Source organism: Macrotis lagotis, chromosome 5, assembly GCF_037893015.1.
Source record: "Macrotis lagotis isolate mMagLag1 chromosome 5, bilby.v1.9.chrom.fasta, whole genome shotgun sequence".
Classification (NCBI taxonomy): domain Eukaryota; kingdom Metazoa; phylum Chordata; class Mammalia; order Peramelemorphia; family Peramelidae; genus Macrotis; species Macrotis lagotis.
This window is the reverse complement of record NC_133662.1, coordinates 12,344,094-12,360,689: the sequence shown is the minus strand read 5'-3', so window position 1 is coordinate 12,360,689 and position 16,596 is coordinate 12,344,094. Positions and strand designations below refer to the sequence as shown.

Genomic DNA, 16,596 nt, shown 5'->3' with positions numbered 1-16,596 from the left:
AAGTTCCTTCTTTTTTTAAAATTTCTGCAACGATTTCCTTTCCATTTGTAAATCTTATGAATTATTTTCTCCCCGGGGGGCGAGGATAAGGTAATAGTCACTTAAGGCCACTACACTAGTAAAGGTGGCCCCAATCCCAGAGAAATTCCATTCCTCAACATCTGGCCTTGGTCGGAAGAAGAGACCGGGTCAAGCCGTAATTGCTGCTCTGCACACTGGGAGTTGTAGTCTCCGAGGAGGTCACGGGGCGAGGCTCCTGAGGTCATGAGTCATCGGGACCCAATCCTGGGAGAACGAGCCGACTCTCTGGGCCCTGATTGGTTGATCTGCCGCAGAGCCCCCTCCCTCGGGGCGCGCTAAGCTGGCCCCCGGGACTGCGGGTAATGTGAGGACTAGGCGGAGGCCGGGAGCTCCATTTTTCGGCATCCTCGCTTCTCCAGTCATGGCCGAGTCTCCGCAGGCTCTCGAGGGACTGAGCGACGAGGCGGCCCTGAGTTTCTGCTCCGACCCAGACCCCAGCACCAAGGTGGGTGGCTGAGGGGCACCGCCCCCTTTTCTCCCCAAGTCTCCGGCGCCCCGGCTTTTCGGGGGCCTGGGTTGGGGCCCAAAGGGGCCAGGTGTTTCCGGAGCAGGCCTCCCCGGGCACTCGTTTGCCGTCCTTTCCCAGGAGCTTCCTAAGGGGCGTCTCGGTTCTCCTTTGATTATCGTCGTTAATGCTAATAACGTGATTATTGTGGGCTTCATTGGAGTTCAAGTTTGCTGGTGTACCCACGTGCCTTATTAGAGATAGATATATACCTTTCCAGTAAGTCTCTGCCTCGTCCATGAGGCAGTGGTTAAAAAGTGACTGAAGCCCTTGGACATGAGTTCAAAGAAGCTTCGATTTTCTTATTGAGAAAATCAGGGGGAAAGTTGAACTTGATTATTCCAAGAACCTGTGAGCTTGTTTCCCTATTACCTGTGGTGGCAGTTTCTAATCCCAACAGGTAGGATTCAGAGGCCCGTGGGCCACCCCAGGTGACTCATCTTCAGTAACTCCCTTACCTCCAAACCAGTCCTGCCCATTTTCAGCCTTACTCAGTGAACTCTTCCTAGGTTGGTTTATTCCTGCAGCTCTAAGTTCATGCTATCTTTCTTAATATACATGTTACTTTAACATAGATACACTTTCAGAGGTCACTTGCTAGCTGAAAAGTCCAAAAAGATTTCCAGGTATCCTCTGCACCTGTTACTAGAGGATATTCTGGATTTGTGTTAAATAAAAGCAATATCTCAGTAGCTACGCAGGAAAGCCTAAGTTCTATGGGAGTTTAGCCCCAGGCAGTAATAAATGATTGCTGTAGTTAATTATTTAGGACCCCCTGCCCCATGGGTGTTTAAGATTCTCCATGGACCCTCCTCTAGAGTTGACAGGTAGTTTTAAGGTTTGGGGTCATTTAAATTGGGTTAAATAAGGGAATACTAGAGCCACTGTTTGTTTTCTGTGTTAGGTGCTAAACTATGTGGCAGTCATTTCAACAATGTTCCTTCTACTCTCCAACCTATTATATGCTATTAAGGAATATCTATGGTTTAGCTTGGTGGCACAGTGAACAAAACACCTTTCCCAGAATGAGGACTGAATTCAAATCCAGCCTTAAATACTTAATACTTAGCTATATGACCTTGGGCAAGTTACTTAACCCCATTGCCTTGCAAAAAAAAAAAAACAAAGAATACATGTATTTCTTAAGAACCCTCACATTACCATGTTATCTAGCATCAGTGTTTAGCGGAAAGAATATTGAATGGATATATGTTTAACATAGTTATATATGCATAACCTATATTAGATTGCTTTCTGTCAGGGGAGGGAGAAAGAAAAATATGAAACTAAAAACCTTGCAAAAATGATTAATGAAAACTATTTTTGCATGTAGCTGGAAAAATAAATAAATGTTTTTTTTAAATAAAAGTACAAAGGAAAGAGAATATTGAACTTAATATCAGTGGCCTTTGGTTTGAGTCCTGGTTATGCAATTTTGAATAAATGAGTGAACAAAAAAAGATTTTTTTAAAGCCCTTATAGGGGCAAAGTATGGGGCAACAAATAGAAAATTAAGACAGTCCCTGCTTTCCAGGAGCCCTGTCTCTCTCTCAGGGTGTCCAGAGTCTCTGGCAGGCTGGCTTGCCTGTCCTATAGGTGGTAATATGTGGGGCTGACTGCCCCCTTCTTCACAGGCCTTGGCTTCTCTGGTTGATGGCTTAGGATGGGGTTATCTAGGGAAGAGGTCCTGTCTCTTCCAGGGTTTCTGTGCTAATCTACTTGTTGGTTAAGGCAGCTTGGTAGTACAGTAGATGAAGCAGTGGCCCTGAAGTTAGGAGAACCTCAGTTCAAATCGGGTCTCAGACATTTACTAGCTGTGTGATCCTGGGCAAGTCACTTAAACCTTATTGCCTCATATCCAGAGCCATCTCAGTCATCCTGTTTCATATCTGACCACTGAACCCAGAAAACTCCAGAGGAAAAAGTGTGACTGATGACTTAGCACAGCACCCCTTTCACTCAAATACAGTTCATGTGTATCATCATGGCATCATCTTCTGCTGTCATGGTCTTCTTCGAGAATGAAGGACAAACATCATCACCTGTTGGTATAGTAGTTTTTGTTAGTGGTGGTGAAGGTGGGATCCTTCTCCACACTTGGACTATTAATGTTATTGCCCCTCATTTTTCATCGTGTCCTTTTTGTTTTTCTACATGACTTGAATGTGTACCCCCATAGAATCTTGAGAAAACTTTTTGGGGGGATTCTAGTCTTGTGATTTCATCTATTTAGGGAGCATCCAGATGGGAAGTTCCCTCTGCCCCTGTAGATCAAGGATTGTTCTGTAATTCTCAGTTTCTAAAAGTTAACTGAGAATCCTGACAAATTACCTGATTTATCCTGGATCACATACCCATTATGTTTCTGGGACTAGACTTGAATCCAAATCTTCCAGGCTCAAAGATCATTTCTATCCACTATGCTGCACTGCCTCATAATTCTAGATTGCTTTTCTAAAAAAAGAAAAAAAAATCATACCTAGTCTTAATTTCTACAAAGTAGATCAACCAGACTTGTACTTATTTGTTCAGGATTTGCAAAGTTCCTTCCTCACAAAAACTCAGTGAAAAGGGAAGTTATGTGTATTTTCATTCCTATTTTACTGATAAGAAAACTGGAGGCTTGAGAAGATAATGATTGTGCATCTTATAAATGAGAAGAGATTAAAAGCTAGGCACCCTTACTCCATATCCAGTATTGTTTCCAACATTCCATGGCCTTGCACACTGACTAAAAGTGTAAAGTTCCAGGGCAGAGAGATTTTCTGAACAATATAAATAGAGCATCTGTAGCAAAATCTCCATCTCCAAAAGTAGGCAAATTTGAGATCATACTTTTCTGAATGAAGCAAGAACAATAATTATATAATTTGGTTTTTTGGGTTTACTCTAAGCTATAAAGATTGGAGAATATAAATGTCTGTTTCATTGAATCTAGAGTTTAGACAGATTTCTTTTAAAAAAGAAGTTTTAATGGGGAAAAAAGAAAGGGACAGATTCAGATAGCATGGGAAATTGGAGTTAACAATTTCATCATAATTTGATATAGGTTGATAGTATTGTCAAAAATCTTCATTATACTCAATTTGATAAGGTAGAGAACTCTGTAATCCAGTTTACAAAGATTTCCATCAAAAGTGGTTAAAATAAAAGAATTATAGTTCCTAAAGGGATAAGCTTCAGTTATTTGAAAAAAATCCCTGAGCAGGAATCCATTATGTGAGAAATTCAATTTCAGGGGAAATTATCTATTTCTAAAAAGTCATGTGGTAATATAATTTAAGGAATTGAGATTAGAATGAGGATCATAAGTCTTTTAATTAGTCCAGTGTTCTACAGTTTCTTAGCCCACAAAATAGATATCTGCAGATTTATCAGAAAAGACCCATCTCGGGGAGGCTAGGTGGTATAGTGGATAAAGCACCGGCCTTGGAGTCAGGAGTACCTGGGTTCAAATCGGGTCTCAGACACTTAATAATTACCTAGCTGTGTGGCCTTGGGCAAGCCACTTAACCCCATTTGCCTTGCAAAAACCTAAAAACAAACAAACAAACAAAAAAGAAAGAAAAGACCCATCTCCAATCTAGACCTTATTCCAGTCATCTGCCTATCCATATCTCTTGGCTCCCATCACATTGTACTATTAATATAAAATTGTATTTCCTTCATTCAACTTTATTAGTGGTATTAAGAAAAGGTAAAAAATGCCCTTTCCCCTTTCAACCATTCAAGACTCAGTTTTCCATTTTGTTCATATTTTGTTTGTTTGGGGGGGTTCTTAACCCCCATTTCTAATTCATTAGCCCATATTGACCAAGCAGTATAAGGACTGTTATTTTTTTAAGTAATATACAGAATGGTGGAGTGTTTCTACAAATGCATGTCACCATTGTGTACTATCTCAGTTATTTTTGTTATTGTTTAACTAGACCTATGATTTTTTTTTGATATTTTTTTTTTTTTAGGTTTTTGCAAGGCCATGAGGTTAAAGTGGCTTGGCCAAGGCCACACAGCTAGGAAATTACTAAGTGTCTGAGACCGGATTTGAACCCAGGTACTCCTGACTCCAGGGTCGGTGCTTTATCCACTGTGCCACCCAGCCATCCCTAGACCTGTAATTTTATCAGTAATATGGAGCTCCTAGTGAAGGGAACCTTTATAGCAAGGAATATCTGCACCTAGGAAATGTAGTCTTGGAGAGTTTCTTGAGGCACTTAGAAGTTAAGTGACTCATCCTTAGTTAAAAATATTTTATCATTTATTTTCCTTTAGGATTTCCTGTTGCAACAAACAATGTTAAGAATAAAGGATCCAAAAAAGTCACTGGATTTCTACACAAGAATTCTTGGAATGACGTAAGTCTAATGTATGCTATATATATGAAAAGACATGAAGATTATATAAATGTATTTTCAGAATTAGCCTTGTAACTAGGGAGTGGGGGTGGGAGAGATATTTGGGAAAAATCTAATAGAAATCTGTTTTTTAGGATTTATTGACTTTGATTTCAAAGGTAAACTTTGAATGGCAAATGTTCCTTTCCCTTCTATTCCACCCAGAATGTGAGAATATAAATACAACTTTCTCTGATTGCTTTCCCCTAGCAAGATTGAAAAAGAAATAATCTGTTTAACTCTTACTATTAGCAAAACAAAACCACTTTCAAGGGCTAGTACCTTAATGATTTTTTATGCTTAACTTTTTATTTTTCTTTTGATTCCTGTGTTTATACTTCAAAGTTTCAATGCAACTTTGTTCTTTTCATCAGGAATACTTGAAAATCATTTTATTTCATTAAAGTCAATCAGGAAATATTTAAGTGTCTACAGTAAATAATTTATTAAATATATTTCTGTGCCAATCAGGAATATGAAGAAAAGACAGAAGATGGTCCCTGTTCTTAAAAAGTTCTCATTCTAATAGGGGGGGGATAATATAGAAACAACTGTGTACAAACAAGTTATATACAAGATCTATAAGAAGTAATCAAGATAGGAAAGGCACTAGAATTAAGAGGGATTAGGAGAGATTTCCTGTAGAAGGTGGGAGCAAAGGAAGCTAGGAGGTAGAAATGAGAAAGTAGAGATTTCTATGCATAAAAGACAATCCCAAAAATGACTTAAGTTGGGAGATGGAATATGAACAAAGAAATTGGTGTTTCAGGATTGAAGAGTGGGCAAGTAGAGGGTAGGCAAGTATAGAGATAGGCTATGAAAGACTTTGAACATGATCCTACTTTCACTTTAGGAAAATCACTTGGCCAGCAGAGTAGAAAATACATTGGAATGGGAAAAGACTTGAGGAAGGTAAATCAACCTGGAGGCAATTGTAATAGTCCAGACGTGAAGTGATATAGAGGACTGTGCCAGAGTGGTGGCAGTGTCAGATCAGACAAGGAAGTATATATGAGACATATTAAAAAGGTAAAAATCCACAGGCCTTGGCAACAGATTAGATATGAGTGAGAAGTCAAGGATGAAACCTAGGTTTTGAACCTGGGGGATTGGAGGATGGTGGTATGCTCCCAGTAACAGGGAGTTATATAAGATGTGTATTCATTTTCCCCCTGTAGAATTATACTCACTTTTGCTGCATAAGTTATTTTTGGTTGTAAACCTATATCCTTTGCCTTCTAGAATATCATATTCTAAGCACTCTGCTCCTTTATAATTGTGGGTACTAAATCATGTATGATTCTGGCTTATTCCTTGGTACTTTAATCTTTTTGACTGCTTGCAATATATTTAATTTGGAAGCTCTTAAATTTGGTGTTAGAGTTCTCAGGAGTTTTCATTTGGGAATTTCATTCTGTTACAGTGAGTTCTTTCTATTTTCACCTTACCCTCTGGTTCTAAGAATTTTAGAAAGTTTTCTTTTAAGATCTCTTAAATTAGGATGTCTGGGTTGTTTTGGGTTTTGCCATGACTTTCAGGAAACCTACATTGACTCAGGGCTTTTTTCTTAGGAATATTTTGACCTCAAAGCTACTAACCCAATATGAGAACTAAAGTAGTTTCAACTGTTTAAATTAGGGGGGAGAAAGGGAGAGGGAGGGAGGGAGGGAGGGAGGGAGGGAGAGAGAGAGAGAGAGAGAGAATGAGAGAATGAGAATGAATGTGTGAGTGAGTGAGTGAGTGAATGTGAGTGTATCTATCTATCTGGATCATAATGTGCATCTCCCTTTCAAGTAAGGAAGTTACAAGGATAAACTTATTTAGCAGCTTCAAGTCCAGAAAAAATTGTATTATTAAGGAAAAGAGGGCTAACAAAAAGAATGAGATCATTTTTGGTAACTTCTTCCCCTAAAATAATTGTTAATCCTTAAATAGCGGTGAGTGAAATATTCTGGGTTTTTTAACTTTTCCTAAGGGGGGGAACCTTTTTCCTGTTCCTCTCTTTTCTCCCCAAATTAAGGTCTTCTGGGTGATTTATGTCTCCGTGTATATATGTAAGTGTATGGCCATATAGTGATGATTTGTATTTCAAAAAGTAATTTGTTATACTTCATACTATATTGTGCAAATATTTCATTTTTGGTAAGCTAAAAGGGTACATGTTGGGAACTCTAGAGAAGAGTCATTGGCATTTCTTATTTTATCATAAAGAAAGAAGAGATATCTTAGAACCAATTTAGACAAAGAGCAAAATCCTTAGATGAAGACCCCAAATGTGAATATTCCTAAATAAACATTAATCCTAGTAAAAAGAAGTTGATGGATTTTTGTTTTTCATTTTTAAGAAGTAGAATAATTACATAATGATGATGATTCCTGTTACTTTGATTATTTTTAGATTTGTTCTTTGAAATAGGGTGATGATCAACCATGATGGACTTGTTCATTTCAGCAATATAATAAATCAAAGACAATTTTAAAAGACTTGTGATAGAAAATACCATCCATATCCAGAGAAGGAACTGTGGAGTATAAATGAAGACCAAAACTTATTATCCTCAATTCATTTTTTTCTCTCTAATGTTTTCCTTCTACTGTTTGGATCTGATTCTTCTCTCACAACATGATCAATACGGATCCATGTTTTACATGGTTTTAGAACCTATATCAGATTGCTTTCTGTTGGTGGGGGAGGAGAAAGGAGAAAAATTTATAACATCAAACCTTGCAAAAAAATGATTGACAAATAAATGAATATTAAAAAAAGAAATAGAATGTTTTTAGTTTAGATTTCTTTGAGGAATATTAAAAATGCCTTTAGTGATGGTCTTATCACATGTATATCAACTGGACTTTATGATATTTTCACAAATGAACCATTAAGACTTTTTGTTTTATTTTTGAAAATTTAATCTAATTGCCTTTCTTCTGTCCCCCTTCTAATTTCAGACTACTCCAAAAGTATGATTTTCCCACTATGAAATTTTCACTCTACTTCTTAGCCTTTGAAGACAAAAATGACATCCCAAAAGATAGAAGTGAAAGAACAGCTTGGACCTTTTCCAGGAAAGGAACTCTTGAGTTAACCCAGTGAGTATGAATTTTTAGGTCTTTTTACAGATCTTATACTAGTCTTGTGTACTAGAATCCTTTTCATAATATCATGGACAAAAGGAATAATTTCCACATGGGCATTTGATAGCAAAGAGCTAATGATTTTTATTTGTTCAACACCGATATCCTCCTTCCAGAAGCAGAGGAATCTTAAAGGGAAAGATTCAATTCTGTATCTCATTCTCACAAATAGGGGAAAATTGGTTGTGAGGTTTAGAATAATGGGAACCTTAGGGAAAAGTGACCTACTCCTAGAATTTGTATAGTAGAGGAAAGCCTAGTATACTTTCACAGTGATCCTTGATTTTAAGAGAGCTTATTTGAAAAAAGTTCAAAAAAGGGATAGATGTGGTCTTGTGGTAATTATTAGATGGACTGCAAGAAGGTTGAGAATTTCTCTGGAGAAAAATCCTGAAGACACAAAAATAGTTTCAGTTGAGTGGGGGGGGCAGAATGGAGATGGAGAGAAGAAACCATGAGGTTAGCAAGAGTTAGCTTTTTCAGAGGAGGAAATACATTCTAGGGCATAGGCACTCACTCTGGAATCAAAGGACCTGGCTATTAATTATGATTCTGAGGCTTCCTTTTTTGGGTGAATCTTGGGTTGAATCTTCCTTGGGACTTGGTTTCCTCACCTATAAAATAAAGGGAATTGAACAGATGGTTTTTGAGAATCCTTCTGACTCTAAATTTATGATGCTATATATACAAAGGATAGAAACTGGAACAGATTAACAGAGGACCAATACAAAAGGACTCAAAATATAAGTGTTATCATGATGACCAAAAGTCAAGAGTAAGCTCAAGCTAATGATAAAAAGCAAAGGACATTGAGGGAAAGAGAATTAAAAGAGGGAGAAGACTACTGCAGGGCTATAACCAATATCAGAAGAAAAGCAGGCCTCCAATCTTAATTTTCTTATCTATTCTGCTAAAGAAAGCAACTTTTTCCCCTTCCTCCATTGGAGCAGCCATGCTGAACTGCCCTCCCCAGACAAGGTTGGGGAAGGGAGAGTGGGGAACAATAAAATGGAGCCATCAGATTGTCAAAAATAAAAATAAAAATAAAGCAACTTTTGTTCTAGAAAGACCAGACTGAGGTAAGCTAGTAGGGATTGTATAATAAAGGAATGCAAGATAAATAAGAAGAGAGTCAGTTACTTAAAGTTCTGTGCTATACTTGATGAATCTAAGTCTCCTTATCTACATGAGCTAAGTCCCAGGCCCTGACAATATTGGTGCAATGGGATGGGATAATGAGCCACTGCTGGAAAGCCTTGAGAGCCCCAGAGTTCTGGAGAAGAGATAGGGTTGCTTGACTTTGATACCTGGCCAATTTCTATAGTATTTTATTAAAGAAGTAAATTCATATTTCTAAAAGGAAATGATGATTCCAGAAAACAAACTGGACTTTGTGAAGAATCTTGCATGCTTGGTGAGCAGAATCCTGCCATGACTAAATTCTCTAGAGTGGGGGGGGGGGGTTCCCCAGACTTTCCTAGCAGTAAAGTAATTTTTATGTATGCACCCGCACCCAGTATGTGAGTATTTATTTATTTATAAATTCTGGACATGGACTGTTTACACTAATAATTGTATATGCTATAAGACAAAATGAATTTTGAAAGGATAAAATAGTATTTTATCTTGAAGTCAGTAGGGAGACACTGGAGTTTATTGGGAATGATACAGCTGGCCTATATTTTAGGAAAATTGCTTTGTCACCATGTGGAAAATGAACTAGGGAAAAGAGATTTTGATCAGTTGATGCCTGCCCTGCTCTAGGGCAACAGTCACTAATATATTCTGGTCCAATATATTGCTTTAGTCCACCAGAGAGGAATGCCAGAAATAGGGTGATGGGAATGGGAATAAAGAGAAGTAGACATGAGTAAATGTGGAGAGCGATGAAAAAATACAGCATCTGTTTGGATAATGCAAAATAAAGTAAATAAGCAGAATGAGGTAATACTGTGTGGAGGCCCAAAAAAAGAAATAAAAGAATAAAATCAAACCAAACATTGGGTTTAATTATAAGGACCTAGCTTGGCCCTGGAGAAAAAATGAGATAGCCCCTTTCTCCCTTCATTGGAGATAAGGAAGTCTATGACTCTGGAATATTACATACACATTCTGACACAGTTGATGTATTATTTGTTTTTGCTGAACTATGTTTTTGTTTTTGTTTTACAAGGGAAGGATAACTGGGTAGAGAGAGAGAGATGATGTATTTGGAAATAAAGTGTGATGTAAAAACAAAGTATATGTGCTGTAGATTCTTACTCTCTGTGACCAAAAGTCATTTATCCTTTTGCAAAAGCAGGGATAAGGCTTAGTAAATGAGGCAGTTGCTTAATATTATAGGATTCAAAAAGCTTTCTTTTAAAAAAAATTCACTACTCTGAAATATTTATATTTTACTTCCTTCTGCAGCAACTGGGGCACTGAAAATGATGAGAAACAGGCCTACCATAATGGCAATTCAGACCCTCGGGGATTTGGTATGTTTACATGTTCAAATATAATATTTATGTTTATGTGGTTATTTTTAGTATGAATATATTTTTGCTTTAGTGTCATTCTCTTCAGTGTATACAAAAACCAATTCATATAAGTTGGGCATTGATAATAAAATTATTTTGGTTCTCCACCTTCTCATCTTTAGGAGTTATTAAATATTTTTGGTTATGTCAAGGCTTTAGATTTGCTTCATTGGGACAGATTCACCTTGGAAGTCTCATCAGATTTTTAGCAGATTTTTAAAAGTTGTAATTGTCAGTATCAGGTCATATTTATGCCAACTGAACACTTCCATCTTGAACAAAATCTTCCTATTAAAATCACAGGATTCTATTATCTTTCTTAAAACCCATATAGTCTTAAACCCACTGAAAATGGTTATTCCTTTTGATAGTAAACCAGATATACATAGATTAAGTAAAAAGAAAATGGCACAAAGCAATCAATCCCCAAGCATTTAAGTGCCTGCCACATTCCAGACCCTAGATTGATGCTAGGGACATGAATATGATGAAAGAGGGAGTTTGTCCTGCAGAAGCTTAAAGTATAACAAAACTAACTATTTCATATTCATGCACAACACAGGCTTACACATGTCCCCCCACAGAACACAAGGTAGTTAATATTTGCTAGGCTTCCCTGATTTTCTTCAAGTCCAGCCTAAAATTTCATCTTCCACAGAAAGCCTTCTCTCTTTCATATAGTTTATTTCGATTGTAGGGTCCTTGAGAGCCCAGCTGTTTTGTGCTTTTATCCTCAGCTCTTTGAATAGCAGCTAGCACATATATAAACATTCATTGAATGACCGAGGGTGATTAGGAAAGGCCGCAGCTGTACTGTGAAAGAAGGACAGAGCAGGACAAGCACCCGGTGCAATTGTCCAGAGAGTACCATCAGTCAGCTAAGTACCTGAACCTAGTTAATTTAGTCAGTTTATGAATTTTTTTTTAAATTTACTGAATTTTTATTCTCTCATAGTATTGGGAGGCAGCCTAGTCATAGAAGGAAAAGCATCAAACTTAAAGTTAGGGGGCCAGGGTTACTTGGGACAAGTCTCTTCACTTTTCTAGAATTCTGCTCTTCTCTAAAAAGAGGCAGTCCTTGACAGAAGATGTAGAATAATGCACATGTTTTTCAAAACTACCATTGTAGGAATTGGTCTTGTTTAATTATGCATATTTCTTGTAAAGGCTTTATCTCACACACCCCCCCCCAAACAAATGAGAATAGAGGTCTGGGAAAGGATTATGTAAGCTAAAAGAAAAGGAAGAAAAGATGAGGGGGTTGAATTAAATAATTTTTTAGAACCCTTCCTGCTCTAAATCTATAATTCTGTTTGCCTATTGTTTTTTTTTCCTGGTCTTACAGGCCATATAGGAATTGCTGTTCCTGATGTACAAGATGCTTGTAAAAGATTTGAGGAATTAGGAGTAAAATTTGTGAAGAAACCTGATGAAGGTAAGTCTTAGTAATAGTCTTCCTCACATTTTCCTTAATTTTAAATAATCTTTATTTAAGTACCCAAAGTCCGCTTAAGAATATCTTTGTCTGGTATTTGTATTAAAAACTTGGTTAGGGGCAGCTAGGTGGCATAGTGGAGCACCGGCCCTGGAGTCAAGAGGACCTGAGTTCAAATTTGGATTCAGACACTTAATAATTACCTAGCTGTGTGACCTTGGGCAAGTCACTTAACCCATTGGCTTGCGGGGGGGGGGGGGGGGGGGACAAAGAAAGAAAAATTTGTACTTTGCTCTGATTTTTGTTTTATATTATTTTATATTATTAAACTTATATTATTAAATTTAATTTGCTTAGCACTTCACAGAGAACACCATGCATAGTCACATAAAGATGTTAACATTATTGAAAAGTTCTATTCTGTCCCTCAGCTTGGTGCTCCATGTTCTCTCTACTACATACACAGACAAATCTTTTAAAAAAAAAAAAAACTTCAAAAACTCTCCAAGTGAAAACAGAAGACTTCACAGAATGGAGAGAACCTCACAGCTATCAGGGCAATCTGAGGCTTGTCTTGAGACTCCTGGAGCCAATAGAGTAGACTATCTTGCTTTGCCTATGTGTCTGCCCCCCCCCCCCCCAGGCTGTGCTAGGGTACAACAGTTCCTGCATGTTGCCCATTTTCTGCTGTCTGAATCCCTGCCCAGGCCCCTGCAAGGCTAACTGTCCCCCCACCATGTTCCCCCCTCCAGCTCTTGCTTCTTAGTCCATGAACCCCACGTATTCTACTGGCCCCTTACCCATAGCTGCATATGAAGCCTTCCTGGCTCCAGGTTTCCTTCCCCAAGTCTGCAGGCAAATTTGCATTATGTATAAATCAGTTTACATAGAGGTCTAGAGAAGGTCCCTAGTAATCACTTAATAAATCCTTGAGATTTGAATTGGATTAGAAGGAGTCTCTGTATACTAGAGGCATTCTCTTCTGGTACAAGGGAAAACTGTAAAAAAGGACTAACTAGCCAACCAAGTCCCTTGCCTTTGAAAGGTCAAAGTGGTCACAATGGAATGCAACTATTTGTAGCGTCACTGGACAGTATAAGATTACAAAGAGTTAATATCTAGTAAGATTCTAGAAAAAAATCTAGCCCTGAGCTTTAACTGTACTTGTGAAGAATCCTGGGCTTAGTAATGAAGAGTTTTTGGTTTGGGTCTCAACTGGAAATAGGATGTGATATGAAAGGAGTCCTGGATTGAAAGTCAGAAAACCTGGGCTTCAATCCCAGCCTTGTGTGATGTCTTTGAGACCTAGAACCATTCCCTTTTCTAGACTTGTTTCCACTGCAGTAGTATCGGGTGGAGAGGAATGACCAGATGATCTCCAAGGTTCTTCTAGTTCTGGAAATTTTAGGTTTCCCTGGCCTTGCTCCTCAGAATCACCCTCAGCTCTTCTGACCCCTTCAGTACAATGTTCACTAATTGGTCTGCTGATAAAGAATTTAAAAAATAACAATAATAATGATTCTAACACTCAGCAGTGTGACTATGGTGAAAAGATAATGCTTTTGGAATCCAAGCAACTTCTGATCCATATACCCATGTCACGACTAGTTGTTTTACTTCCCTAGATAAATTTCCATATTAGTAAAATGAGATTGGATTTGATACCCTATGAGCTCCATCTAGATCTGGACATGGGGTCTTATGATCAGAGCTGCTGCCATTTATTAACAGTTTCCTTTTCATAGGATCTTTTCCCAGCTATGTGTTTAAGCTCAGGCAATCTGCAAAGGGTGTGCCTTTAGGAAACAGTATAATTCAGTACAAAGTGGGATTGGGAATTATATGTTTGAAACCTTAAATATTAAATTTTCTTTTTTAATGATTTAGTAGTAAATATTTTAATTTCTCCCCACCCAGGCAAAATGAAAGGACTGGCATTTATTCAAGATCCTGATGGCTACTGGATTGAAATTCTGAATCCTAATCATATGATAACCCTCACTTAATTTTGCAAGAATACTACGTTTTAGAAGATTTTGAAAACAAGAACAATGTGATTCAAGGTTGCTAGACTAAAGGAAGAATGCGGTATTTTACACAGTCCTCTCCATTTAAAATTTGTTCTTTAGCTCTATTCATGACCCATTTTTGGCTATATTTAACATTTACTGTTCTGTCTTAAAGCATTGTGTGTCTTTCTATTAGTTGAAATACTGTCGTTCTAGCTATGTCCTTGAATGTAGTCATGCATCTTTGCCTTTTATGTAATAATTAGTATAATTCCTCCTCAGAGGCTGATTTTTAAATTAGCCTTTTATGCTTTCTGAATATCACTTCTCTTTGCTGTTAACTTTGTTTAACCATCATTTTCAAGAAAGCATTTAATGTGCTTGTGTTATGAAGTCTTCTGAGATTTAAATCCACCAGAAATAACTTTTCATAATAGAGAGTAAGGGAAGGTGCAGGGTTTGAAATTTAATATGAACTTCAAATGGAAAAATTGTAGAATTTAGAATAAAATATTTGTTGTGCCCAAGCAGATGCCCCTGAGATGCAACTTTTAAAATTCCCATCAGGTTGATAAGAATGCTACTATAAAAGTATTTTTAAAGTCGTTATAGAAGCTTTTTGAGATAAGTGGAAACTTTATTCTGTTTAAAGCATTTTCATGTAATCGTGACCTAAATTTTTAAAGCATTACTTTTGAGATCATGCATCTGAAATTAAAACGTTAAAATACATCCTGATAAGTCTTGTGCACTGAATTTTACCATTAGGCAAAGTGAAAATCTTTTCTTCAGCTCATGTTCAGATTCCTTGTGGAGAACTTCCTTGAGCATAGCTGGGCTGGTCTTCAGGCAACAGACAAGTCTACCAACTGGCCCCATATATAGTCTTTTCCTCTTACCATTGGAACTGCCTAAGCTCATGTTCTGCCAGTATAGACTTAAGGAAGCCAGAATTGTCTCCACACCCAAAATAAAGAATTAGAATAAAAGGCTACTGGTTGTAAATCACATTCATTGAACACTCAGCACAGAATTTAATTAACACAGGAACTGCTCATCAGCAATATTTCTGCTAATTGTACTTCTCTATCAAATTGACATCCATTTTATCTATTTTTAAAATACAGCTGATCTTTATATTCATTATGGTCCTATAATGCAAAAATTCAATTTCATTTAGCAATAGTCATTTTGCAAAATGTAATCGATCCCTTTGGTTCATTCCAATAATGATTGCATTCATACCACATGTTCATTCTGTCATCAAATCTTGACATTCCTACCTTCACAGTCTCTATGTTTTTCTATACTATCAGCCACCCCCCATTCATGCCCTCATCACCTCTCACCCAGACTATTGCAGCTGCTTTCTGGTTGGTCTGACTGCCTCAGTTTTTTCTCTTTTCTAGTCCATCCTCCTTTGAGCTGCCATGGTGGTTATTTTTTTTTTCCTAAAGTGTTGATCTGATTATATCTCTCACACACACACACACACACACACACACACACACACACTCCCACTCCCACTCCCACTCCCACCTACTCAGTCAATTCCAGAGGCCCCTTATTACTTGAAGGATAAAACTTGCTTTTTAAAACCCTTCACTCTTGGGGCGGCTAGGTGGCATAGTGGATAAAGCACCAGCCCTGGAGTCAGGAGTACCTGGGTTCAAATCCGGTCTCAGACACTTAATAATTATCTAGCTGTGTGGCCTTGGGCAAGCCACTTAACCCCATTTGCCTTGCAAAAACCTTAAAAAAAAAAAACCTTCACTCTACTCATTTCCAACTACCATGTTCCAGCACCATTTGCAGTCCTTCAAACACAATCCCATTGCCTATCTCTGTGCCTTTGCATTAGTTTTCCCCAGCACCTAGAATGCTGTCCCCCCTTACCTCTGCCTCTTAGTTTCCTTGAACTATTTTGAGACTCATTTGAAATTTCACTTAATCCAGGAGGCTTTCCCCATTTCATCCATTTTATGCTTCTACTTCCCATCTACTCTTTCTGTCTTGGCTCTCCTAGTTGTTTACTTGTTCCTCCCAGGTAAATGTAGTAAGCTCCTTAAAAGTAGGGACTGTGATTTTTGCAGTTAGAACAGTGGGTGGCATGTAGTAAGCATTTAATAATTGCTTCTTGTTAGAAGCACTTTACAATGGCTATTCCAGCTGAGTAGATCTGTTTGAATAAATTTTAAATTAGTACTGTAAAATCAATTAAAATTTAATTTCAAATAAAATTTCATTGACTTTTTTTTAGTACTTTTTTTGCCATAAATATATATAGACACTGTTTCTAAGCACAATTACTTGCCTTTGGTGAATATACAGTATCACACTTTATATAAAAATGGATTGAAAATAGGTTCTTTTGAACTCAAGTTTTTTACTCTAGCATATTGTTCAGGAAGGTGGATTCACTATGCCTGTTATTCAGATTCCTAAAGTCTTAGCAGCACATAAGGGCTGGAAATTTTATTTCGCTTAATGTTCTCAAACTGATTTAAAATTACTG

The 16,596-nt window shown here is 37.6% G+C and overlaps 1 protein-coding gene across 1 annotated transcript; it reads left to right on the top strand.

Annotated features, from left to right (window-relative positions):
• Positions 1–360: 360 nt before the first annotated feature.
• GLO1 (glyoxalase I) lies at positions 361–15,854 on the top strand. Its single transcript, XM_074236847.1, has 6 exons — positions 361–526; positions 4,859–4,941; positions 7,930–8,070; positions 10,528–10,595; positions 11,983–12,072; positions 13,990–15,854. Exons 1-6 carry the CDS (start codon positions 443–445, stop codon positions 14,076–14,078), a joined length of 555 nt encoding a protein of 184 aa, XP_074092948.1. The 5' UTR covers positions 361–442; the 3' UTR covers positions 14,079–15,854.
• The last annotated feature ends 742 nt before the right edge of the window (positions 15,855–16,596 follow it).

Excerpts from the sequence above, each read along its gene's own strand:
- GLO1 (XM_074236847.1), top strand. The coding sequence starts at position 443 with ATGGCCGAGTCTCCGCAGGCTCTCGAGGGACTGAGCGACGAGGCGGCC. Across the intron at positions 4,942-7,929 it reads ACAAGAATTCTTGGAATGAC|ACTACTCCAAAAGTATGATT; the intron begins GTAAGTCTAATG and ends TTCTAATTTCAG. Across the intron at positions 12,073-13,989 it reads TGTGAAGAAACCTGATGAAG|GCAAAATGAAAGGACTGGCA; the intron begins GTAAGTCTTAGT and ends CTCCCCACCCAG.